The sequence below is a fragment of the Aulostomus chinensis genome, chromosome 10, assembly GCF_037954235.1.
Source record: "Aulostomus chinensis isolate RoL2024-O1b breed Wild chromosome 10, RoL_Achi_v1.0, whole genome shotgun sequence".
Classification (NCBI taxonomy): Eukaryota; Metazoa; Chordata; class Actinopteri; order Syngnathiformes; family Aulostomidae; genus Aulostomus; species Aulostomus chinensis.
The window spans coordinates 3,731,263-3,758,389 of NC_141329.1; the positions used below are offsets into that span (position 1 = coordinate 3,731,263).

General features: G+C 44.2%; 1 protein-coding gene across 4 annotated transcripts in view; it reads left to right on the forward strand.

The window, feature by feature from the left end:
• The first annotated feature begins 8,514 nt into the window (after positions 1 to 8,514).
• mecom (MDS1 and EVI1 complex locus) overlaps positions 8,515 to 27,127 on the forward strand; it is a 133,701-nt gene continuing 115,088 nt past the window's right edge. For all 4 annotated transcript variants that reach the window (XM_086215616.1, XM_086215617.1, XM_086215618.1 and 1 more), the window contains exon 1: positions 8,515 to 8,643. In XM_086215616.1, coding sequence (XP_086071742.1) covers positions 8,607 to 8,643 — 37 coding nt within the window. In that variant the 5' untranslated portion in view covers positions 8,515 to 8,606. The remainder of the gene's footprint in view (positions 8,644 to 27,127) is intronic.

The following is a 27,127-nucleotide window of genomic DNA, read 5'->3' on the forward strand; positions in this document are numbered from 1 at the left end:
CGTCCTTCAATCCTTGACCCATCAAATGAAATGAGATGAAAGAGGAATGATTTGTTCCTGTTTTAGCACAAATACGACTGCTTTCATCGTGAACATTTTTAGATGGTGAACATTTATATCTTTAGCTAGGCGAAGGCCACAGACATTTTTCCAATGATAGTATTTGCTATCAGAAAGTCAAAATCTTGCAGCGTATTGCAACATTTTGCAAACACACACACACACACACACGCGCGCGCGCACACACACGCAAAACGAATCAACTGATCAGCAGCTCCAATCCTGGATCCACTTTCTCCTTAGTGTTAAGCTGTTTGTCTGTGTTTGTGACCATGTTGCTCATGCTCCCTTCATGACTATGCACCTCCCATGTTTGACTTGTTGACAAAATACATACCGGAAATAAAATATTGATTCTACTTACCAGATCACTGCCGAGTCTCACTGTCTCTTCTTACGGTGTCAGAGAGTCCGTTTAACCCTCCTGTCTGTTTTATTTTGTAGTAACAAGAAGGCACTCAGACAGAACAATAGAACTGGTAGACATCACCAAGATACGGTGAGAAAACAAATGGACGTTTACAACATAATGATTCCTTCCACCGTCGCTTTGACTGAGATTTTTTTACACACTCCTAAAACAGAGATCTGCTGAATTAAATGTATCTCGAACAGAACTTTTTTTTTAATCTATGAATTAGAAGGTTTACATATGCTGAAATCTGATGGTATTCAAATAAAAGTCAGTCTCATAATCGTTAAATATGATACGGTGTATTGGGAATTGGGAACAGATGACTTGTCTTTTTGGAGCCCCACTATAAACTTGATTTGTGAAAAAAGTTCCAAAAGTGAATCCACTGATTTGAGTTTCTGGTCACTCAGCACATCTTTCAAAGAAACACAGAATTATCAGTATCTAACCAGTTATTAGGGCCTGAGCCAGAAGACCCTATTATGTTTTTATCCTTGTTTTTTTTATTATTTTAATTGTGTACTTTATATACATTTATCCTATTGTGGTCTTACTGAACCTCAAGAAGAATTATGTCTTTTTTTTTAAGCTTTTCATAAGGTACCAGATCAGGTCTGGCGTGTCAAATCAGTCTGTAAATACTACAGTACCCATGAACACCGCGGCGATGATGTCAGCTAAAACTCTCTTTAAAGGTGTTGCAGAACGTTGATCGGAATCAAGCACAAAATGGTGATCTATGTGATGAAATCAGAAGAACGTGATCCTATCGGTCTTGGTGGCTGTCGCTGGCGATCGCTCTCCCCTACAACTGCGTGTACTAGTGGGACTCATCACACTCTGGTTATTCAGTACCTCAAACTCCAGAGGGCGCCATCTACAACTGCTAAGCAAATTTTCTATTTGCCATCCAGTATATGTCACTCCCAGCTTTGAGAAAAATTTCATTTTATTTTCAACCATAAAATTCCAAAGAAGGGAAGACAGTATGTGACTTTCATAGTCAGCATGAAGACTACAGCTCTCCCTGAGCAGCTGATGGGCTGCAAGAAGCAGTAACATGCACATCGGCAGCCTAAGACAGGTTGTGGGTTTTTTTTTTTAATTTTATTTTATTTTACAAATGAAGGAGACAGACGGGAAAAGTGAGTTAGGCAGGGAAGAGCTCACCAAAGATGATCTGTCAAACCTAGAGGGTGCAGATCTCTGCGGCTGATGTTGAGGATTTTGTCCCAGAGGGGTGAGGAGCAGTTGCTCACCTTAGGTAGGACCATGAGGACAAGCTGAGGTCCTGAAAAGGTTAGTATGTTCCCAGCAAAGGTGGAACGTGTCCCCATCACAAGCAGCAGCAGCTGGTCATAACACAGATAATCAGATGGACATAGAACATTTCTGGCTGTGAGAATTTGGACGAAGGATCTCCTTCAGATCTGTACAGTCAGGTAGCGCTTGTTTCCACACCACTGCATATCCGAGCTCAGTTAGAGGAGGAATCCCCCATTCTAATAAAATTGGCTAACATGTAGTCTGTCAGCATAAAGAGCCACAGCCACAGATCTTTGCTGCTGGAAATTTGGAGTTACAATGAAATCTGCCTCATGGAATCTTGGCCATCAACTGAGGAATACAGAGCCATTAGCGATCCGCGGGAACACAGCAACTATTGTTAGCTGTGCATCACCGTTTCAGATTAAACCCTAAACAACACCTCAAAATATGCTGCTTGTTATTTTCTCCCTCCGTCTTATGGAGCTACACATACACGCAGTACCTTCAGTGCTGCAGTCAACACTTCCTACCTTTTAAAGAGTCACCTGACTTGCCTCAGCATCGTCACTGGAATCATCACCACACACAGCCAGGAAAACATTTTTTATTGTTTGTCGTAAGCCAACATTCACACATGCTATGTTGGTTTGTGTTGGTTTATAAAAAGTCAGGTCTAAAGGAGTCCCGCAGAGGTCAGAGGTCAGAGGCACCGACCAGTCGTGGCGGTGAACAGCAGCTCAAGGGTCACCAGCTTTTAGGAAGGTTTTACTCCAAAGTCTGATGAAGGCTCCGTTGTACTGAGGCGCCCGTGTACATGATACACAACAACAATGTGACAGTCCAGCAGGATTCTCGATGCCAGGACCCGAAACATGACGCATCTATCTGTCTGGGGAGGAGCGTTCAGCTGCAGCAGCCATGTTGGTTTGTTGCCTGTTTTATCTCCGTGTTCCAAGCATCTCATCTATCTGTATGTTACCTTAATTGCCCTACAACCGGGAACTTGACAAGGATCTTGCTGTGTGCTGTTACGGGAAAAGGAGATAAATAAACCTGATCGAATGTCCCATTGATTACTTGTCACATGTCGGGACGGATGCAACAAGAGCATCAGCTGAATTGATGGGGATGAGTTTGTATCTGGAGCCGAGTGCGTGTCTCCGTGTGGGTGAGACCCTCTCATCAAGCATTCCTCTGAGATAAATACGTCCTCGGCCAACACCAACCCTATCAATACTACTTCCACAAATTGTCTCAGGAACGCATCATAATCTGTCTCCATGCTGGATACTGGGTCCACAAGTGCTTGTTAAAGTGCAGTTTACTTCAGTACAAGGCTGGTCGGGGCATTAATCAGTCACATGATACCTTCAATTGATCCAACTCCTTAAACCACCAGCAAATCAGGTTGGTCTGCGTCTAATGACATGGGAGTTTGCGTGGTGCCAGTGGGGTTAATAAAGAAAGGTTTTCATCTCTATTTATTCATGTGACTGCTACACTGAGGTTTAATAACTGCATTACTACTCAAAAGAGTCTGTCATTCATAATTGCAACAATTTAGCGCCAAGACTGCAGTGATCCGCTAGAGGGCGGTATCGTGTAAAGAATATGAAAGAGGGTGAGCAACAAGGAACATGAGCTCCATGATCCTGCAGCAGGCATATGGACCATTTTTTTGAACATACATAAAATAAAAGGAGTTTTCACAGTTTCCACACCTTCATATCGGTCCGCTCTGGGTTTTTTTTTTCTTTTTGACATATTTGGTAAATTGGTAGCTGGTATTTATAATTGTCTAATTTTGTCCAACTCGCTTCCTCTGACTTCAATTTGGTCATTTATGATGAGAAAACAAGACAGGAAATACTGTGTGTGGTAAATCTGGAAAATCACAATGTCCACATGTTTATTTTCTTTTCAATAGGCACAAAATTTTTAAAAAAAATCATTTAAACTTGTTTTTTTTAAATTTTCCAACAGATCTATCAGCTCAATTGGTTACAAAAATGGGTGGTCATAGTTGATGAAAGTTTTTGAGATGGCGTGAGAGTGAAACAGCCGCCATTCACGTCACGATTCAGTGCAGCATCAGCGCGATGCTGAGGTTACACTCGTGTGCTGCTCTACTTTTCCTTTCATCCACTCACAAATGGGCGTCTTGAGCTCAGCTTTCTCTCTCTCTCTCTCTCCTCTCTCTCCTGTATTACTTCTCTGTGACTCCAGAATGCAGAAAGAGCCAGCCACGTAGTGCTAGCTTCAGGCTAATCACCACCAATAATAACAAAACTGTCCGAAATTATCAGGTGACAAAACCTCCAGCTGCAATAAAATCTCACTGCAAACCTTCTGGTCCGGCTCTGCGGGGAGTGAAGGTGACCCACCACCACCTTCTCTTGATTCAGTTATAGTTGTTTGTGTTTTAGATGTGTGTGTGTGTGTGTGTGTGTGTGTGTGTGTGTGTGTGTGTGTGTGTGTGTGTATTACTGAGAATTAGACTGGTAGACACTACTGGAGAGTTTGTTAACAAACCCTTTTGGAGAGTTTTGCTGCTGCTAGGCCCCGTTAGCTTCAATCTTAAGACACGTGGCTGGCTCTTCCTGCAGAGGGAGGAAAAAAAACAACTTCTATTTTTGTGTATTTGAAAAGATCAAAAGACTTTTTGGTTGTGGCATCACTTAAAGGACCATTAAGACATTTGTCTTCAAACGTGTTTACCGTTCCTGGAAATAAATGTTGTTGTTGTTGTTTTAATGATTTCCTGTGCTGTCTTATAATTCCATAAGGGACGGGTTGTAAGACGAGACACAGAATAAAAATGTATTCATTCATTTTAGGATAATTGGTTTGGTGGCTTCATGGATTCACCCTAAAGGGGACATTATCAATACAACTGCATTTTGGAAAAAAAAAGAAAAAAAAAAGGTTTTATCAGGATTTGCATCATCACATGGACTGAATATTAAGCTGCTTCACAAAATTACATTGTTCTTCATTATGACTCTTGATATCATATTTACTCAATGAAATGCCAAACACTCCCTCAAAGGAAAAAAATTGAACAGACTTATTATAAAACAATAGACAAACGTGTAACATCTTGATATTTTTAATCTAGAAAATAAAGTATTAGTCGACGGATTAGTTTCACAGTTCAGTCCGTAAATAATCAGCACCATGATGACGTTGTTGCCTTTGTCCGTGCAAAACTCCCCCAACTCTTCAATGTCACTCAGAAATGACAGGAAAGAATCTCTCATCCTTTCATTCAATCGTCCTCAATATTTGATTTGCTTTCATGGGTTAAAAAAACGTCTGAAACAATTATCAAACCAGCTGGTGATTAATACTCTTTGATTGATTAACTGATTAGTTGTCGCAGCTCTGATATCAGGTCTATGCTTCGTTTATTTTGTTTAAACCTTTTCACTCCTTTCGATTGGAAAAATCTTGAAATCTCAAAGACACAAAAATCCTCTGTATTTTGACTTTTTTTTTTTAAATCATTAAAATATAACCCCCAGTTGTTGTCTTGTTTTTAAACTGGAGATGCATTCTTCGTCAGTGATGACAAATATTTTATTTTTATTAATCGTCTTTTAAATTTCTGTTTGGTTGACTTTTTTTTTAAGCCTCATGGTATTTTGGTCTGTTGTCTGTTATTTAAGAGCCTCATTTTATTTCATCCAAACCCATGACGAAGGGGCCCATAAGTCTCCACACAGGGGCAGCACGCACTGCGAACCCCTCCAGGCTTTTTAAGTTGTGTACACTTCTTGAGAAGGATCAGCAAATCCTTCTATCACCATATTCTCCAGATGGGTTTGATGAACCGATTAAACACTTTGTCGAGATAAAACCATGGTTAACCACTGGTTCCCCTGAAATATGCCTAAAACTCCGGGGAGGTTAAACAGCAACCCAAAATCCACATGGAAAAATATGGACCTATAAAGGAGGACGGGCCTTTCTCCTTTCTTTTTTCTTTCTTTTTTATTGTTGCAAAAATCACAACAAAAAACGGGGGGGGGGGGGGGGATATGGATTCGTGTTATTCTCATTTGCAGTAGTAGAATTGTGCCCCGTGCTCTCAGTGGATGAGTAAATGACAGATCAAACCAAATCCTACTAAATTCATCATCCTTAAATGACTACATTACGCTCCGCGTTGGCGACCAGCGACGCCATCCTCGTTCTGCGTCCGTGTTTCTTCATCACCTTTGGTTCGACGAGGCCTAAACGTGCCTGTTGATCACTGATTACCGTAATTCCTCAAAGTTCATGCAGGCAGATCTGCTTGCGACTGAGGAACGTATTATTATTATTATTATTATTATTATTATTATTATTATTATTATTATTATTATTATTATTTTATCCCGGTGAGTGAACGCGCTTTCATACTGTCAGAAAGCGAATGCAGAACCAAAAGAAAAAAGACAAAAAAACTAACATCATTTTCTTCCATTTCCATGAAGCTTTTTTATCGTTGATGCAGAGCTGAAATCGACTCGTTTGTTACCTGATGTTTGAATTTAAGGCAAAGAGCAGAGATAAGGCAACCTTTTCGTTGAAACCTGCAAACATGGGGGTCTCGAACCCAATTAATTTCTAATAATGACTCCCCCCACGGGGCAGTAGGGATCCCCGCGCCGCTCCGCCCCCGCCACCGGCTTCAGCGTATCAACGGTAAAATATGAAGAGAGAAGAAGGAGCTTCGGGGGAGACGAGGGAGGAAAGAGGGAGAGGAGAGTGAGTTATTGCGGTGAATGAAAACTGTTTCCATTTAGGCTAATTGAGCGCGCCTCCGCCAGAAAACCCTCGGTGTGTGTGTGTGTGTGTGTGGGTGTGTGTGTGTGTGTGGGTGGGTGTGTGGGTGTGTGGGTGCGTGTGCGCACCAAAGCGCGTGTGCTGACGCGCGGCGCGCCGCCCTCTCAGACACGGCGGTGCTTAATAGCACCATTTATGTCATTACGGTGGAGGTAGTGAGGTACAACCACAATAAAGTCGCCTATCAGCCCCTGAAGTCGGCGGTTTGAAAGAGGAATATTTCAGGATCCCCACTCACGTTCACTCTGTGCGCACCTTCACAAGTTTACAGTTGACCCAAACACACTGTGGATGAACTGCGCGGGACTTTAGGGGCTCGCCATCTGCTTGCCTTCTTCACTTTCTTACTTTGTCTTCTTTCCTCCTCCTCTCTTTCACTAAGACACCAGCGTGGGTGAGGACTCGCAGCGCAGAGAGGGAAGGCTGTCGCACCTTCGGATGCGCTTTTAGTTGCCCCCTCGCACGGGCCCGCGCGCTCCTGCCCTCCCTGTGACGTTTCCCCCGCCACCTCAATCGGCTTCAACACTCTATGGAATCGATAGCTCGAGTTCACAACCCAATTAAGAGTTCATTTGCAAGGTCAGTATGATCTCATGCAGATCTAATTAATGGCCAATTACCTTAATTACGTTTTTGGAGGCAAATATGAATCACCTTCATGATCTATGATGCCTGGATTATTATTATTATTATTATTATTATTATTATTATTATTATTATTATGATTATTCCCCATTAGAATACTGTTTTTTAGCATCGTCTTGATACGTGGAGCACATGTGCACTGTGGCGTGTATTTACGTGAATCCCAGCAGACACGCAGCGGTTGTTACGGGTGACATGCGACTTTGGCCTTTGTTTCTAAATCCAGACGAGTTGACTCAAACAGGTTTCCACCCGCAGAGATGAAGGGTTTGTTTTTTCTCTCTTTTCCTCTCCTCTTGATGGAGCTGCCCGTGTGAAATCAAGTGAAAACATCATTTTCGAGCCCTCAGTAATTACCAAGTGATGAAATACGCACCGTAACAGCGCGCAGGTCTCAAACGGGAATGAATTCTAAGCACTTAACATATTAATAATTGTCAGCCGAGAGAGAGAGAGAGAGAGAGAGAGAGAGAGAGAGAGAGAGAGAGAGAGAGAGAGAGAGAGCCTGCACACTCCTGTTATGCTATGCATAATGCTTAAAAAAGATGGTTAAAATGTATAAAATCTTACTTGTCAGCACCAATCAATCATAATGTGAGTACAAATTGATTCACGTGACTTCGTTTTAAGAGGAAAACGTCCCCCCGCACATTGATGTGGAAGAATCTTGATATTTGATGGTCCTCATCACTCCGAGTGATCGCTGCACTGCAAAAAAAAAAAAAAAAAAAAAACTAAACAAAGTGATTTGGTGCCCAGGCAAAAAAAAAAGAAGCATGACATGTTGTAACATGTTATAAATCACCTTCATTTAACGAGTTAGAGGAGTTTTCTTTCATGTGAGTGTCTCCTCTGAGTCGCTCTCTTCTGTCTTATTAGTTTTTTTTTCCTTTCTCTCTCTCTCTCTCTCCCTCTCTCTCTCTCTCCCTCGCACTCTCTCAGGAAAAGAGCCGTACCGAACCCGGGAGCATCCAGGTATCGGAACCACAAACCACCACTGAGTCACAAACCGACCGCTGGACACTTTTTGCAGTGTGCCGCCCGCGCGCTCGCACTCACTTATCGTTTGTAAAATCTGACAGGAGCTGAAGATCCGCGCCGATGCTCCCTCCTGACCGGACCGCGTTCATATCGACGTGATAAAATCGTCCAAAAAACTTTTTTCCTGGCACTTGCTGCCGGCAGATTTTTTTTTTTTTTTTTTTTTTTTAGCTGGGGGGGGGGGGGGGGGGCTGTGCGCATGTGCGAAGGTGTCCAGACTGACAATGCTGGAGAGATAGCGCGTTTGGATTGAGAAACCCAGAGAAAAAGGACAGAGAAAAAACAAAAAGGAGGAAAAGGGATCCAAGAAAAAATCCAAACAAACCCACGCCGAGAGACTGGCACCATGAGGTCCAAAGGCAGGGCACGGAAACTGGCCACGAGTAGGTGCAACATCCCTTTCTTTTTTTTCTTTTCTTTTTTTGGGGGGGTTATATCTTTTTAAAACATATTAGAATGTCGCTGTTATCACTTCGCCTATCAAGAGTTTCGGTTAAGATTTCATTTCCATCTGCAAATCATATAATCCTCAACTCACGAGTGACAACAGCGCTCAACTGTTACGGCAAAAAAAAAAAAATCAACGCTGTCATAGGAAAAGTGTAAAGTGAAAAGTTGAGGGAGCGATGGAGGAACTTTCTCGCGGCGCGGGCGGGCGGCGGGTGCCCTCCCCAGCACTGGACTCGCTGGTTTGCATGTAGTGGGCGCTCGCGTGTAACCTGGGGGGCTGCAGGGAGACGTTCATGCTCTGTGCGTCCGCAGCTCTGTTGCAGTCGCTGCTGCTGCTGCTGCTGCAGGTCACTTCTTCAATTTTCCAGGAGCAACTTGGAAAAGGCAGGTTGATGGAAAGAGGAGATTTAGTCCCGGACAGGCTTGTTGGAGCGGGGTGTTTGTCACCGTGAGGCGCGCTGCTCCTTCTCCTCCTTCTCAGCGTGGCTTGGTTGTTTAATGATCTCGTCGAAGAAGAAAAAAAAGCAACTTTTTAAAATCGTCTTGGACGTTGCAGTTTGCGGGAAATGTAATTCATTGCGGGACGCGACCTGTTTTTTGTTTTTTTTAATTCTAGTAGGAAAATGAATTTAGAATCAAATGTTTTTCGGCTACTCCGAATATTAGCTTTGATTAAATTGACCGGGCCTGTATGTTGTTGAAACGCTCCTGTCATTAAATCGATTTAATTACTCGGACGCAATCAGCGATAAGAATTTATGCAAGGAGATGATTGATAGAGTTATTCATGCATTGATTCGCTCCAATAAATTACCATGGATTATATCTTTCTTTCTTTCTTTCTTTCTTTCTTTCTTTCTTTCTTTCTTTCTTTCTTTCTTTCTTTTAAAGCCATTCAATACACTCTCCAGTCGACGTGTTAATGCTACATTTGTCGGTGTTTTCGTTGTTTTGACTCAGTTGCATGAGGTTTTTGAGGAATTGTTAAGTTTATATTATTGCTGTTTTTCGTTTTAAATGGGGGCGGGGGACTGAGGGTTTATTTCTTTGTTTTTGTGTTTTTTCTGTGCTCTTGGCTGTCAGACAGTTCTGTTCTGTGACCAACGTTTGCATCTTGATTTATAAACGGCTTGATTTTTTTTTTTAACTTAATAAAATGTTTGACCAAATAACGCGGTGTACACTCCAACAACATCTGGACAGTTAACGCCAAAAAGCAGCAGGGTGTGAAGTCATTACATGTGGTCAGTTAAAAGCAGCCAAACAGAAACACAAATCAAGTGTCTTTAATTTTGAGTCAATAAATGTTTCGAAACTATGCAGTGCAACACACACACACACACACACACACACACACACACACACACACACACACACACACCATCATTATCAAGAGAGAAACCTTGTTTTCTTTGCTGCGTTCCTCCAGGTCGTGAGTTGCGAAACCCTAAACATTTTATTGAATATTTTTCTTTATTACACAAAAGGGAACCAGAAGCAACAATTGATCTTGTACTTTTTATTTTTTTGCAAACATATCTTCTCTGACAATATTGTAGAGAAAGTTTATAGATTTTATTATGATTATTATTATGATTATTATTATTATTATTATTATTATTATTATTATTATTATGGAGATTTGCATTCTCTGCAGTCCTTGACGTCGTGCGTCCTCAGAGGAGCGGCTCTGCTCTGGCCTCTAGCCAGGGTCTGCAAAGAGTCAACACTGTGAATATTTAAATTCCCAGACCCCTCATAAGGGCCGTGCTGGTAAATGCGTTCGTGTGTGTGTGTGTGTGTGTGTGTGTGTGTGTGTGTGTGTGTGTGTGTGTGTGGGTGGGTGTGTGAGTGCGCGCGTCTCCCGCCTGCCTAGAGAAGTCGTGTTAAAATGGGCACGTACGGGGCCTCCTGACAGAACAGTCGTGTAATTAAAAAAAAAAAAAAGTTGTGTGTGTGTGTGTGTGTGTGGGGGGGGGGTGTCTTAAACAGAGGAGGTGATGGAGAGGCGGTGAGACTGATGGATGGAGACTGACTGATTAGTCCGCACGTCCAGATGCAATGCGGTGCGCCACAAAAACTTGCTTTTGCTTCCCAATTAAGTTTAGCCAAGATCTGGAGGCCGCACCCCGCGGTGAATGGTGGATAGATGGGGGGGGGGGGGGGGGGGGTGATCCGAACCCAGGCTTCTTAATAGTTAAAGCCTCACATACTAATAAAAACCCCTCTTCATTTTAACGTTGCATTTCCTCGCTTGTTGGAAACAATCAGAAACGAGGAGGATTATCGCTGCGAGGAACAACGCAGGCGGAAGTGATGACGTGATAAGATCCTTGACAAAGATGGGAGCTTCACAAGTGGCACGCAGTTTGTGCCCCGAGGCTCCCACGTGTGCGTGATCATCGTTACCTCGCACGTTTTCTTTTCTTTTTTTTTATCAAATATTGTCTGTCGTTGCTGTTGGAAGTCTTGCGTAAAGCTTTGTGTGTGAGTGTGTGTATGTGAGTGTGTGTGTGTGTGTGTGTGTGAGTGTGTGTGTGTGTGTGTGTGTGCGTGCGCGCGCGCGAGGAATAGAAGGTGAGACCTCTCCTCCTCTCCTCCACTCTACTCCGGTCCTTTCCTTTCCTCTCCGCAGCTGAGGAGCGCGTCCTCCTCCTCCCCGCATTGTGCACCAGGCCGTGCATCTCGCGTTCGTCTGGCGGAGCTCATTAAAATGGTTAATAGATCGGCCCATTTGAGAGGTGAGAGGGAGCGGGCCCGCGCGAGGAAAGTGAAATAGAAACCCCATTAAACAGCTCTTGTTGTCCCGAAGCGGCGCTCTTTGCCTGCGCTCCGCTTGGTGCCAAAAGCTCTGTGCGCAATTGTCCCGTATCTCCTCCAGAAATGGCCCGGGTCAAGAATCACCGGGGCAGAGGTCAGTTTGAAACAATAAATGGCCAAACATGTTTTGAATGCATCAGGAAAAAGAAAACAGTGCACAAACATTCCTAAAAGATTGATACTGGAAAAGAGAGCCTAGAAGTTTTCATTTTAAGACAACATTCAATGTATGTCTGTACATTTGTTTGCTTTTGTGTGAAATGACCATCAAACAGAGCTCCGCCCCCTCGGAGGGACAACGTTGTGTAAATAGGTGTAAATAAACGGTTTTGTCAGCGATCGGACCACAAACGGTGAAACTCACCAATGTGCAGTGAGGCATTATTGCTTACAGTCCCTGTAACAGGAAAGCTGCTGAATGCTTGTCAGTCCAGGTGTCAACCCTACACACACACACACACACACACACACACACACACACACACACACACACACACACACACACACGCGCGCGCGACACACACACACACACAGTGCTCGGCAGTGTGTGTTGGGGGGGGGGTCAGATTGACTATATGACCTAGGCCCACTCATCTATCAACGCCCCCATCTGTCTGACATGTCGTCCACTTTCCTCTTTGCTTACGACTAGAGTCCCCCCCCCCCCCCCGCCACCCCACCTCCATCCCTCCCTCCTTCCTCTGAAAATGGCTCTTTTAGAAGGTCTCTGATGTTAATGAGTCGTCCAGGACTTTGTCTCAGGGCTGTAAACAGAGAGCTGATGAGGTTAGTGGTTTGTTTATGCACTGTTGTCACCCGCTTGAAGGATGGCCTCGGTCCCAAGCAACTAGGGAGCTTCCAGGCCCTGTCATGAGTCCCCTCTCAGGCCCTGTCCCAGGGGCTTCGCTGCCCGTCTACTCTCCTCCGTCCATCAGATACGTGAGTGCAGAACAGTGCGGAGACAAGCATTTATTCCTGAACGCTGCTCTGGTGGCAGTCGAAAAAGTGAAAGCTCATAATTCTGTTATTGTATGTTGAGCTTGTGGACACAGCATTTGTGTTTGTATGTTGATGGTGGTGTGTGCGTTGTTTGGGGGTGGGGGGTTAGTTTGGCGCAATAACCCAGACATGTAGGCTAGTGTGGGAACACCGAGGGATGGAGGGAGGGTGGGTGGGGAGTGTGCAGCAACATGTCAAGCCTGGGAACCGCTGTGTGTTTACCACTGGGAAACCGTACCAGCACAGAACAATGAGCGAGCCTTACCCCTTCTAAATAAAAAAACCAGCATTTCTGCTTTCTTCTCCCTCCTAAAGGTCATGGAGTTAGAGATAGGGAGTCCACACAAAAGCCTCCAGTCTGTCGGCAGTCTGGTCTTGCCCAGTACGGTGCCAAGGCTGAGGTCATTATCAACAGAACAGTCCCAAGCTAAGCGTATTGTGCTTCTGTGTGTGTGTGTGTGTGTGTGTGTGTGTGTGTGTGTGTGTGAGTGTGTGTGTGTATTCGGCCAGTGTTTTAATGCATCTGCGCAAAACAAAGGCTCTCTGCAGAGTAAACAGTGCACGTCTCAAGTGTTTGACATGCCGCCATTTTCTCATCTCAGATTGGCTCTGAGATAAATGGCATTTTGCTGATTTGAAAAGTTCACCCAGACATCAAACTGATTTGTGTGTCATTATGATGTCGAAGGAGTTATAATGTCAACAGATTGCTGATGGTGCGGTTTGCCCGTTCTATTAAGGAGGCGGAGGGAACTTAGCGCTCCTTGGCGTACTTGGGGGGGGAAAAAAAAATAATAAAAGAAATATGTCTGTTAGCTAATTAAGAAACTCAATCATTTTATACTGGAATCAATTACCTGGAGCAGGTGGTAGGAACAGTCTGGCCTCGTGTCTCACATCAACTAACTATACCACAAGTCACTTTATTACATTGTTTAGTGCTTTTATGGGGAGTAAAGCTAAGCAAGAGGCTTGAAGGGACTTCACGTCGGCATAATGTCGTTCCATATTTGCTGGACGGCTTGCTAACAGCTCTCAGGCTGCGGTGGGATGCTTTTTCTTCTAAAAACAGCCTTTTTTCTTGTATGTTTTTCTTTTTTTCGGTCTCTTTTCTGACACACATTAACTCCATATATATGCAATAAGTGACTGTTGAGTTGTTATCTTGCGTGGGTAGTGTTTGCTAGTGGACATCGCCTTGTATTTTAATCACTGTCACGGATCGTTGACAGAGAAAATGGTCCTTCTTCCCCTCACACACTACACAGGGAGCACAAAGGTATAAACAGGAATTATCCAACAATTGCTTTGTGAACTTGGTGATAACAGCGTGTTCCAGGACTGCTCGGGGATCTCCCTGGGTAGACCCCCCCCCAGCCTCAGGGATAGAAGGAGTGAGTGAATGAGAGAATGGGGGGTGGGGGGGTGTGGGAGGAGGATATTCATGTCTGATTAACAAGGGCAGAACGGGGCATCAAGTCATGCCCATGTGTAGCTAAAAAGAGAGGACAGCACGGGGCAGATCAGTCCGGTGTGTACGTTTATGTGTTTGTGTGCTTGTGTGTGTGATTCCTGTGCACCTTTCATCTCCGCCACAACAAACCCGTTCTCCACCCCAAAGCTCATTAAGCGGTGACCTCTCACCCCCCGCAGGACGGGAGAGATGAGGGGAGGAGATGTGATCAAAGCCGAGGCCTTCCTGATGAAGTTTGTGCTGCACCACATTCACCTGATGGGATCTGATAGCGGCTGTCTTGGCGTAGAAGAGCTGACACACTGATGGAGGCGTGAGGAGGCAAAGTCAGGAAAATCCATAACTTTATGGGTCCTTGATAAGGATAAAACTATTGTGAAAAAATTACGTTGATCCTCACTTCCTAATTTTGCTGTGGATGAGTTGTGACATCATCAGGCACCTCTAAGTTCTCCTTCTTGGGGAGATAGAGCATCTTTCCAGCTCCAGTGAGGCATGCATCAACAATGTTCACCTCACAGTTCCACTTCCGATCCCTTGTCTGAGAAAAGGAAACACCTAGTCCCTGTCCTCCGAGGTCTGTCTTGATGACTTCCCCTCCGTGCTTGTGTGTGTGTGTATGCTCAAGCCATGCACCTTCTGCGTGTGCTCGTGTGTTGTTACTCAGTCCGGCTCGACGCAGAGGAAAGAATGCGGTTGTGGAAAGGAATGCAGGGCTGATTAGCGCTGCTTACCTGTAAGTGAACTGGACGTGCCGGCGTGTGATGAGACCGAGGAAACAAGGGAACAATAGGACAGTAGAGATTCCTTTCCACACTGCATTCCAGCGATCCTGCAGCCCGGGCCCCCCGCTCGGAGCTTTGATGAACCCTTCTCACAGCTTCCTGGGATTGTCACTCCTCCACAAACACAAAAACATAAAGCGTCTGGCAAGCGGGGCCAGGGAAGAGAGAGCGCGGCCCTCCTCAGGATGTCCTGTTTTGATTAGTGTTAGCATCCTAAAAGTACCATAGAAATATTTTTCTAACACGGAGAGGAGCTTAGTGGTGAGACATCCACTTCTTTCCACTCTGTGACCTGCAGGGTCAGACACACTACAATGAGCTAGAAATCAAAGAGGTGCTCCTCACCCAGTGATCTGACGGAGGAAATCATGAGGAAAACAAGGCGATAAAACGATAGCGAGAGGTTTCAGGGCCTGTCAACAGGTGGAAGCTTGTCCGGCCCCAGCTTTCAAAGCTGTCTGAGAAATAGCCAGTACTGTGTTGATGGGAAATTAATGCTGCCACGTTAACAAAAAACAAAAAAAAAAGATAATGATTTTGTTTGGTTGAGAGAAAAATGCCAACTCTGTCTCTTAATAAATGAATAGAGAAGGGATACTGAGATAGCTGTTAGTTTGAGTGAGAAATCCAACTTGGATTCCTTTTGTTAAGCCTTTGTAAATACACAAACAACATTGCTATTTTAATATCTCTACACTGTACAAAACTGCAGTACGCCATTATTTTGACCTATTTTTTAAACAACAGTCCAGTTTAGTTTGTATGAGAAATTGTACTGGAATCCAAATGAAAATATGAAAGTAGCTTTTGTTTTCCCTCAACATCTGGCTGAAATTCATCACCGATAGATGAGATTTTCCCTTAAGTAAGTTGTGTCCTCTCTCAGTAGCACTCACTACATCTTTCCTGTCTCCTGTGGAATCAGAGAGCGGTGAAGCATTGCAGCATGGTTTGTTGTTTTGCTGGTGCTTGAGGGCTTTAGTTTGACAGGAGGGCACCACTTTGTTCACCTCAGTGTCCAGAGGGGACCCCGCGGGGCCTCGGGCCTGGATGTCTCTGTCAAGCCTGTGGCAGGAGTGAGGCAATGGGGGCCCCTGCTGCTCACTGGGTCAGTGGACAAGCTAATCGATTTTATCTCCGTTTCACACACCATGCCAAACCCCTACTGGCCTGATATTCACATGTTCACCATTCAGAGGATTATGCTCCCTCCATCTCCGCTCTATCTCTTTTTTTCTTTTCAGTTTGTTTCTCTTATTCTCCCACCACATCTCTTGTATTTCTCATTTATCTTTCCTCCACTTTGTTTTGTCTACATCTACATCACTCCCTCCCTCCATCTCCCTTTCTCCCTCTTTGGAAGCAAGATTTTAAATTTAGTCTGCATGTCCGTCTCTGGGTTGGCACTCCCCTTGAGGGAGGCCAGTGGGCAGGCGGAGGAGCCCTTGTTTTCTCGACCATTCCTCTGGATGAAGCGTTGGAACAAGGGAATGAAAGCTTTGGGAAAGGTCTGGAAACTTCACATTCATCAGTGTAAGGAGATACTGCGCTGACAGTTAGCAGACGGCCAGCCAAGTACAACACGGGACAGCCGCGTGGGCCTACAGCACTCGGCTCAACAGACAGACAGAGCGAGACCAGACCAAACACCCCACTCATCTCTGTTCTAGGAAATAACATATGTAAGCATTTTAGGCCTTGTGATTCTCTTGTGTGAAGTGTGAACAGTAGAGTAAGTGAAGGATTATTGGTGCAATCATAACTAATATTGTAATAAAGAAGAGCAGCGGGCGTCAGCACAGCACCACAGACTAAAATGATAACAAGCTGCGTGCATGAATTTAATTAATGGAGACGTTTTGGGTCATTTCACTTGAAACTGACATGTTTTTATTGTGAGTTCTTCACTTGTGCACTTGTGTGTTACTGGTGTTAAAGAAAAAGACTTCAGTTACGAGCGACTGGGTGAAGGTATGGCTTAGATGCAGTGAGTAAACCAGTAGCAGACATTAGGGCCCATGGGTTTTAGCCCCCCATGCTGTGATCGGGGGTCCTGGTCCAGTACAAGACTGGACTTGTCTACACGGCAGAGGTTAACCGAAAATACTGACCTGGTTTTCTGAGGTTGATGCCGACTGAAATTGGTGCTTCCTTGTGTCTTTCTGTGTAGAGATTTACGTTCGTAGATTTTAGGTCAACAGCTACTGGATAAAAATGCCATAAAATCTGTTAGCAAATAACAACATTTCCGTACCTCGGTTTTCAGTCTCTGTTTTCGGAGATGAAAAGTCGCTTCTTTTTCTCATGTACAGTAAACAGAAGTTTACCAAACGTCGTTCTGTCGTTCTTTTATATAAAAAAAAATCTGCTGCAACCAGCTTCAGCATGTAAAAATGTAAGTCATAAAGTCAGACATCTGCAACATTTAAAAAAAAAAAAATCTGTACTTGATGTACTTGTTTATAAAAGGCTGGTATTCATTTTTGGTTTTAAAGGGGAAACTTTGTAATGGAGCACAATTTCTTTCCAGATATATTTAATTCCTAAACAACCTGCTAAACAATCAATCCCTGACTGTCAACCTTCAACCAGGCTTTCTTCCATTGCCACAGTTTGTAACCAGTAAACTGTACTTTGAGCAAACTATAGAATTTTTGTGACACGGAAGAATGAAGCTACATTCGTATTGTGGATTCTCAGAACCGTTACAGCTCAACACCGAGCAGCAGTCAGAGTTCTCCTTCGATCAAAGTCAATGACATTCCCGTCAGCTTCAGCTGTGTTCTGTATTTCACTTAGCACGTGTGTGAATGCTAATAGCTGTAAATACACCATCATGATGTTAGTATTGTCATCGTGAGTAGTGGTGCTGCAGGCGTAGCTCTACACTCTACAGAAGTTCCCATGGGTGTGATTTTACATTCACCATGTTCACCATTATTTGTGCTGACTGACTTTTTTATAGTGTTTTTCCCTTTAGCCCCTTCAACACACCTCTCACTAGACCCTTCCCATCAGCCACTGCAGTCAAAATGCAAGCACACCTCAAGGGGCAGTAAACGTGTATGAGTAGGTTTATATGCACATAAACACACACACCTACAAGTTTGAATATTTACCCACCCCTCCACCAAATCCAGGCATGATCCATTTACATAGATTTTACCTGTACAGGCTGTGAGGGGACGGGACAGAGCATTGGCTGAGCAGCACGGGGTGGGACATTGCAGGTGTGTGTCTCTGCCCAGCCATTAATCGCTACCATCTGACAGTTCAATCTACGAGGGGCCGAGCGGAGCAGCCGGCTGGTTAGCAGGGCAGGCCATTACTGAGCACGGAGGCAGCCAATCGCATCAGCGATCAATGACAAAAGCTGCAGAAGGGAAAAACCAAAAAAAAAAGTATTATGGAGCAGCAGAGGGATGAGAAAGATAGAGGGTGCAAAGGGAGAGGTGGGGAAGAAGGGTGGGGAGAGGAGAAGAATGGCAGAATAAAGGTAGTTATGCTGCTGAAGGTCAGTTCTTGGTTGTGGAGTGGATGATAAACAGGCTGTCTGCCACCAAGTAATGGAGATATTCATCCGATGCTGCACAACTAAAAATATGGCCCCTTGCATGTGCACACACATAACTGCACACAGACACAGTCATTGCCGTAAAGGCTTGATTGAGACTGCAGCAGGGGAATTCAGCGTGAGCCATTGTTTTATGAATTCCATATACAAGGTGCTGGCAGTCTGCGCCACCCTTTTAGTGGTCAGTTCAGGCTGTGCTGTAGTAAAAGTAATGACTGGTTGTGATAAAAAAAAAATAAAAAAATATATTTTTAAAAAATCAGTTGATGATAAAACCGCCACTCCCCTATGGCCCTGCCTCTGCTGCCTACCATGTTACCACGGGAACAGCTGCCCTGACAAGTTCTGTCCACTTGTGTTTACCCAGCCTCAAGAAGTCAAACATAGTCTCCTCGAACTGAAGGAATTCCATGAGCTTTATGACATTAATCATATTTCATAACCCTGTGAATGTCATTTTCACCTTCTCACCCGTGTTTTTCCTTCGCTTTTTTTTTTTCTTCATATGTTGATGAAGGAACGACTTGACATTGTGGGTGACAGTATTTGGCCAGGGCGCTGATAAAACAACAGTGGGATCTTTCTTTTTTCTCCCAAGAGGCCTAGAATAGCAGAACTGATCGTTTATCCTGCACTATCTCTCCTAGGGACACACACACACATATATATGTATGCACACTCACACACTCTCACACACAGGCCATCCCACCCTGGACACCAATGAGTGACGATGAGTCATTAAAGAGAGGATGCCCTTTGACATCCTGCAGTCTTTATGGATCACTCTGGCAGAGTCATATTCCCTAATGCCAAGCTCCTGTCCATCTTTCTGTCTGTCTGTCTGTCTGTCCAACTGTTAGCCTGTTGTCTTTTTCCTATTCTCTCTCAGTCTCTCTCCCTAGAGTTTCACACACCAGTTCATCCCAGACATCCCTGTCTCTGTTTATTTTAATAACAAGAAACAAGAGGAAAATATCTCCTTTTCTCATTACCAAATGTTAGAATCTGATAGTTTTCAAAGTAAGTATTCCATTGTGACAAGTATGTAAGTGTTCCTTCGGGATGATAATGGATATAAGTGTTGATTTGTTCTAAGAACAAGGCTGCAGAAGTTGTCTGTTATCCAAGGGTGTGGTTGTTGAACAGATACATTCTATCTACACATTTTAACCTACTGCGTCCTTCTGTGTTGGGATTGGCAGGCAGTGTTAATTAGGGCCTGAGCCTGAAGGTACTTCAGGCGAAGACCCTATTGTGTTTTTTAAACTGCATTCACAGTAATCTAATAAATTCCTTTTTTCACACAAATTCAGGAGCAGAGCAGCAAGGAGTCCATTTGTATTTCTGCACACACTTGTCTCTGATTGGATGGTACTGTGTTAATCCAATACTGCCAGGATGCTGAGCGTACTCTGTGTGGATCAGGCTGCTAATATGTTTGTTGTAGATTCCAGCAGTTGATCCTTCTCTTGACAAATGCAATTTGTTGGGCCTGATTTGATCAGTTGCAGCAGCATAGTTCTGTGCAGACAGGAGCATGTAAACCATCCATACAAAAGGAGTTAAAATGTTTTGCGTCTGTGTGAGAGGAAACTCTATTACAGGTGTCCTGGACCACGGGGCCCTGCTGGCTCTGATGAAATGCTCTTTGGGCGTTAATGCAATTCTGATTCTGCTCAGCCCGGAGACAAGCTACCTCTGGGGTTTTCAAACTGGCTCTGAAAAGCAGAAAACAAAGTCTGGATTGAAAGCGTACAATTAGAATGGTGGAAGCTTTGAAGGGCACTTCCTGATGTAACATAGTAATCTCCCTCGAGACACCAGAGAATCACACAGTATAATTTTGGTGATGTTTTTGTGGAGTAAGAATTGTTGTATGTTTGCACAGTGCATGCATCCTGTAAATTGGTACTGTTGAATTCAGCCAGTGGTTCATATATTTTAGCCTTTGACATCGAGCATATAGTGTGTAATCCCACAGGAATCAATCACAACAAGGATTGGCAACGATGGAAACCTGTCATGGTTGCTTTGCAGAGGTATAAGGCGTGCTGCAGTCATGATCTATAGGGCCAACAGGATTCAGTCGAAATGACAACTAGCTGAAGTTGTAGTACGCAATGCCAAAATCCACCGCTGACAAGCTGCCTCTACTGGCTGTCATCACATGGCCTAAACTGGGTTTGCAACTTAAAAGAGCAGCCAAGAAAGTAGAGACAGTTACCAAAGAAAATTCTTCTTCAAATTGAAAACTTTCTCTGATGGCGTGCAGCTGAAATAGCAGTTTACCCATCGCTAGCCGGTCACTCCAGCGGTGCTTTTGATGATTTCAGCCATTTTCTCTGGATTTTCATTTCTCTGGATCGTATCGCTGCTCACCATATTTTCAGGAAACATTAATATGTCTAAAGAAAAGTTATCTTTGGTTCATAATCCTACAAATTTCCAGCCACACAGGAGACCAGTGCACCTCAAGGAACCCCTGCAGGGACATCTTCAAGTACAGTGTTGATCCTTCATGTTATTTTCACTGGAAATGCAGAATTTTAAGTTTGTTCTATTAATGATGTCGTGTAGGTCTGGTGAGGTCTATGTAGAAAAACACCCTGCTAGGTAAAGAATGGCTCCAAAAGTCCTAAAGTCTTGGACCATATGGGCGAAGTATAATTCATAGTATATTATGCTTTTTGTTGGTATCCATGTGAAGACTGAATAAGCTGCGCCTGCATTGCCCCTGGTGAGAACAAGGCCTCTGTTAGACTTTGGATTGTCAACTTGGTTTTCCCACATGTAAAGAAAAGCTCGCCACAATTTTCAGCAGATTTACAACCCATTGAAAAGAAAACTGGTCCTGCAGAAGAAGTGACCCGTTTCAGCCCTTGGGGGTTCAGGGACATAGGGTTCGTGCTAGCCGTCACATTCTCAGCCAGGCAAGAGACCCGCAGATCAAATACAGGTATGATTTATGTCCGCTGTCTCAGCCTTCACACAGCATTCTCCTGCATCGGAGTTGTTGGCCAATCCAATGGCAGCGGTAATTTGTCTCCTTACATGTGTAGGAGTTGAGGGGCGGAGGTCAGAGAAATGAAAATGACCAGACCTGACTTAATTGTTGTATCTATTTGCAGTTTCGAGACAGGATGTCTGTCGGAATGTCTATCTGTCTATTTGTCCATCTGTCTCCCTTCTGTCTTGGCGCCGTGTTTTGTGTCACTGGGTCGAGACCCTCTGGCTGCAGTCAGCCATTATGGGCACTGATCTGATCCAGCCGGAGCCCAGGGTTCACAGGAGAGATCTCTACAGGCCAGATAGCATCGCTATCACAACACACAGCCCGATGGAAAAGTGTTCTCTTGGTTCCTACAGCCTGTTCACTCAACAAAAACCAAAGCCCCCCACCCCCTCCCTCCAAAGAAAATCAAATCTGAATTCATCAGGCCGTACCTGTATTTTCATGTGAAACTACAGCAATATTTCATATATATCTGCCTCCAGTTTCCTCGCCCAGCTAGGTACATCTGACAAGGTTAAGCCGGTAAATTGTTGAGAGAAGTGCTTCCTGTGTGTGATTACATTTATCATGTATAATTAGGAAGTTCTGCTCTGTCTACACATGATGACCCTTGACCTTGAGTGTGACAGTTGTAAGCTGGTGCTGCCAGACACCCAAATGTGATGTCCAGGTCATGCTGCTCTACAGACTCTGGTTTCCGCTCCAGGACCCAAGGTTAGCTAGACTTTCATTTCAACCCTTTTGATTTCAGGAACTTCTCCATGATACTTTTCTTTCCCTTTTTTTTTTAACAAAGAAAGTTTTAAATTTTGACCATAGTATGAAATAAACTCAATAGTTTTATTGCGCGCAAGTTGTTCAGTTCATGGTCTTCATACAAGTTCTTAATGTTGTTGCTGATTCTGCTCTACGGACTTTCTAATGAATTCATCTCTCTAAATGTGGGCCTCTCGTTCGTGTGTTTTCTGCCCTTCATCTCTTTCCACTTCTGTCCGTTGCTCTGTCATTCCTTCTTCCTTTTTCTTTGCGCTTGTACCCTTTCTGTGTTATAATTCCCACCTATTATTTCTGTCCCAAGCCCTCATTAGTCATGTCGCTGTCAGCCGCCAGCTGCAGACACACACACACACACACACACACACACACACACACACACACACACACACACACACACACACACACACCCATACAAAACCACACGTATTCTTGCACATGCACAGGTATGGAAGTCATCAAGGCAAGGTCAAAGGTCTGCCTCATTACCCAGCTCCAGTGAAAACTTTTGGTGTGTTTTATGCACTGGTATCAGAGAGGAGGGGGGTGGGGGGGGCTTTGTAAGTATATAGAAAAAGTACTGAAGAGGACAGACGTGATTTATGGAGGATAAGAGCAAGATGTGTACAAGACAAAAGTAATAAAAATATAAAAATCTCCTAGAGAGTGCTGATCCACTAAACCAGATCAAGATGTCCAGAGATAGGAAACTGTGGTTAGGAGGTGGAAGGATATTGGGCGGTGGTGGGGGGGTTAATTGAGCTCTGAGGATGAGGACCTATTAGTCTCACATGGCCATCGCCACAGTTGTGGCTGGCACGATACATGACTGGTGTTTCCTGACGTTAAACACAACATCTCTAAATAAAGTCATTAGCAACAGTCCAACAGAAGCCCATTCATTCATTCATTCATTCATCCTCTGCTGCACTCACACACACACACTCACTCTCTCGTCCTCTTTCTCTCTAACACACACACACACACACACACACTTTCTCTGTGTGTGTCTCCGAAACACAAACAAACACATACAGTACTGACACTGCCTGCTTTCATGAGACATGATATGCTGACATGTGACAGAAAGCAAACCAGGAGTGTGTGTGCATGTTCAAGTTCAGCCTGGGAGGTCAGAGGTGTGTGTGTGTGTGTGTGTGTGTGTGTGTGTGTGTGTTGGAGGAGTCAGCTGGGAGCAGTCAGGGGGACACTGGTGATGCAGACTGACGGGGGACATAAACACTGGCTAGTATAGTGAAGGGGCCCATTGTCTCAATGGCCGCCACGTCAGTCCCGGAGTGTAATGGAACGATCTGTTTCTCTATGTTTGTCTAATTGCCCAATCAGTCTTTCTGTCCGTCTGTCTTCTGATACGTCTATCTTACTGCTTGACTGTGTCTTTCTTTCACTCACAATCATTCTCACTTTTATCTGTTTTACCATTGAAGGCATTAAGCAGATGCTCTTATCCTAAACGTGCACCGTGTGATCTTCTGGCAGGAGTTGGTTTCCTGTGTTTTTCTGTTTCTCCAAGTCAAGTTAAGGCAGTGCTCCAGGTGCTTAAACACAGAGAAAATATACAGTATGAATATCCGAAATAATGCCACAAAAGTCTCAGAACAGACTTTGGGTTAGCAGAAGTCACATAGTTAGTTGCAGGTTATTGTTAACATTTCCAGTGGTGCAGAACAAACCAGGTGGTTGTGGGATTTCGGAGCTGTAGCTGAGCCCAGAAAGGAGGTAAAGGTGTGTAGAGGATATGAGGCTGGAGGTGTTGGGAGTGTGATGAGGTGTGTGAGATTAATGAGAGTAAAGTTATAGGAGAAGGAGAAGGACGAGGTGCTGAGGACACGCTCGAAGGCTTTTGGAGGGATTTGAGTTTAGTGTAAGTTCCTGACCGTGTATTTGTGTAGGTATTTTGATAGTGTTCTCACCTAAACACAACTTTTGACCATGCAATGACATAACAAACCCTTTTGTGTAATTTGACAATGTATCTGAACCTAGACGGAACCGCCCGTGTGACAGAGAGAGTCAGATTGGTTTAGAGCAAGTATGGAAGGGGCTGTCTTGAACTCTAAGGCTGCTGGTTTGATTCCTGCCCACAGCACTCCAGTGACCATGGCGTCAGCCACTTGAGCGAGATAGTGAACCCCAAATTGCTCCTGATAAGAAGACTGGCACAGTACATGGCAGACTCCACCACAGGTGTGTGTGTGTGTGTGTGTGTGTGTGTGTGTGTGTGTACTATTTTGTGAGGGAGAACTCTTGCACATCTCAATTCGCCATCAAACGTCATATTTTCAGTACTTGACATTCAACAAACTAAGGTAATTTAAGAATTTATTTCAGTGTCTGAAAATGAAATCGTTTCCAAATGACAGCCCGTATATGGCCCATTCAAAAAAGTAGACTTCTATATTTTCACTCAGACTGAGCTGCACTATTAACCAGTTTAACAACATGAGCTGCTGCATTTTTGAAATTGCTGGGACATTCAATATTTGTTCAAGGCTACATTGATTGTGTAAAACATAACTTTACGTAAAATATCTGCCGAGATGACATGTTATATTCTGCACACTTAAGAAAACATCTTTGTTTGATACATTTATAGGAATTTTTTTCTTATGGTTATTTTTTACTTTTTTCAAAATTGGGCAGCTGTTACTGAGGATTTCTAGAAATCTGTCCCAGCACATTCACTACGTAGAGTTAGTAGCACTCGTCTGCATAGACAAGGAGGCACACAGAGGCCTAAACTGTAGTAATAAGCCAATTAGTGTAATAAGTAGCCGGGTGATTGACACCGCAGTCAAACATCGAAGGGGTTTTAAGGCCAGCGTGTCTTGAAGGACACATTTCCGCGCACGTGCGCCCAGCTGTCTCTTCCAGTGGTTTCAGTCCAGCGTCTCTCTCGGTAGAGTGCACTGTCTGTTTATTGTAGATGAGGTGTGGATGTTTATACTGCGAAGAGCCAAACAAAGCAGTGTGAAGTGTGAGGTGATTCTAAAATAATCCAACCAGCTCTCTGGCAAATTGACACCATTTCGTCTCCAGCTTCTATTATTTGTTCATGCTGGTAATGAAAATGTACTCGCTCGCTCACTTATGAGACCTTTGCTGCTATCTGATAGAAGGATAGAAAAAGAAAACAAACATCTCGTCTGGCCCTGGATAACTTTACCACCCTGTTGAAAGCTATTGTCATATCGCTGAATTCTCCTCTCTTAGAATGCCTCTGTGGGTTCAGAGTAAGTTTGACTCTATCTTTTTACATATCATCTCTGAAATAAACCTGTTTTTATTATGCTGAAGTCCATTTGAGTGAACTCGTGATGCACAACCACGTCAGCACGTCATCGGCAGGCACTGATCATATTTTTGAGATTTAGATTTTGGTCTGATGGCTCAACTTATTTAAGTCTCTTCATTTTTGATCAGCATCTGTCATTTATAATGTTGGAATAAATAATTCATGGTATTTTCAAAATGTTTTGGAAATAAAGAGAAACAATTTTGAATATTATCAACGTGTTTTTCGGTATGTAAATATTATATAAACTTGTTTTTATAAAGTTCATATCGATGATGATAGATATCAGCTATCAGCAAATCAGCTGCAAAAAAATAATAAAAATCAGTTTATTAGCTATTGGTTAAAAAAAAAAAAATCCAATGTACTCCACCCCTAACGCGCTGTAGCTGATGAGCCTCACTGTGAACTTATCAGTTTAATAGTTCGTTAGTGTTAATTTAATGAAAAAAAAATGAAAGATTGTTTCATGCATCACGCCATCAAAACATCCTGCAGGTCACTGAGGTTACAATGTATCCTGGAATCGAAACATGAAGGATTTCTCTGAGAGGCCCCGCCCCCCTCGCTTGTGCATTAGCGTTTGTATAAATACATCATAGAAACACACACAATGGCCGAGGAGGGATGGATGTCAGTGGCCAGGGCAGATAAGAATGACAAAGCTCTTCACTAAGCCACGTCACCAGCAGGCTTCTCACCTGCCTGTCTGTCACACAGACGCACTCAACCATCACCCAGCGATTGTGTGTGTCCATGCGTGTGTGTGTGTGTCCATGCGTGTGTGTGTGTGTGCGTGATTGATGCGCTTTGCCTTGCCCCAACTAAACCCCACTTCTCTCCCTCTTGTCCCACCTCACTTCGGGCTGTCAAGGAAACATGAGGCCTTGGGAGATAACAGCGCGCTCTCCCGGCCGGCCCTCGGCCTGCACTGTCTCTTTGCTCTCTTCCTTGTGCCAGTCACCTACTGCTGTGGGAAACGCAGAGGAGATGAGGCCTTAAAAACAGATCATTGTCCGCCTCCTAGATTAAAGCCAGAGAATGTGAGTATTGTCCACTGAATGGCTAAACCTTCCTGCTGTCACTCAAACGCTGCTCTGAGCGCTACTTCATGTCTAAGAGGCTTATCTGCACTGAAAGGCCCCTAGCTGCTCCGGGGAGAGAGGACGTAATGAAGCGTGTTTTTTTTCTCTCTCTGTAGGGAGAAACCTGCTGCTGGGTTTGGTGATGGGAGTGGGGGTATGGTGGGTAAGGGGATTCAAGGATTCAGGGGGTGGATGTGGCCAGTGGGACAGCTGCAGCACCAAACCCCTCTACCCCCTTCACCCCTACTGCCCCTTCTAACTGCCCCTCTCATAGGGATTGTCATGTATCTAGTCTCACATGAGAGGGAGTGCAGTATACAATGATTATGATGGGGGGACATGGGGGCATTATGCAGGGACGTGCCCAGGGACCTGCCTGTTGTCCGCGCTCAGCCGTCTGTGGGGATGATCAGCAGGCCACTGATGTGGTCCTCGCTTTGTGCTCCGCTGTTTGAGAAGGGGAAAGTTTAAGTGCTGCTCTCATTCAGGGCTGAGCACCGACCAGGCTGGGAGGGTTAGCTAAGCTCTGAGGCCTGTGTGTGTGTGTGTGTGTGTGTGTGTGTGTGTGTGTGTGTGT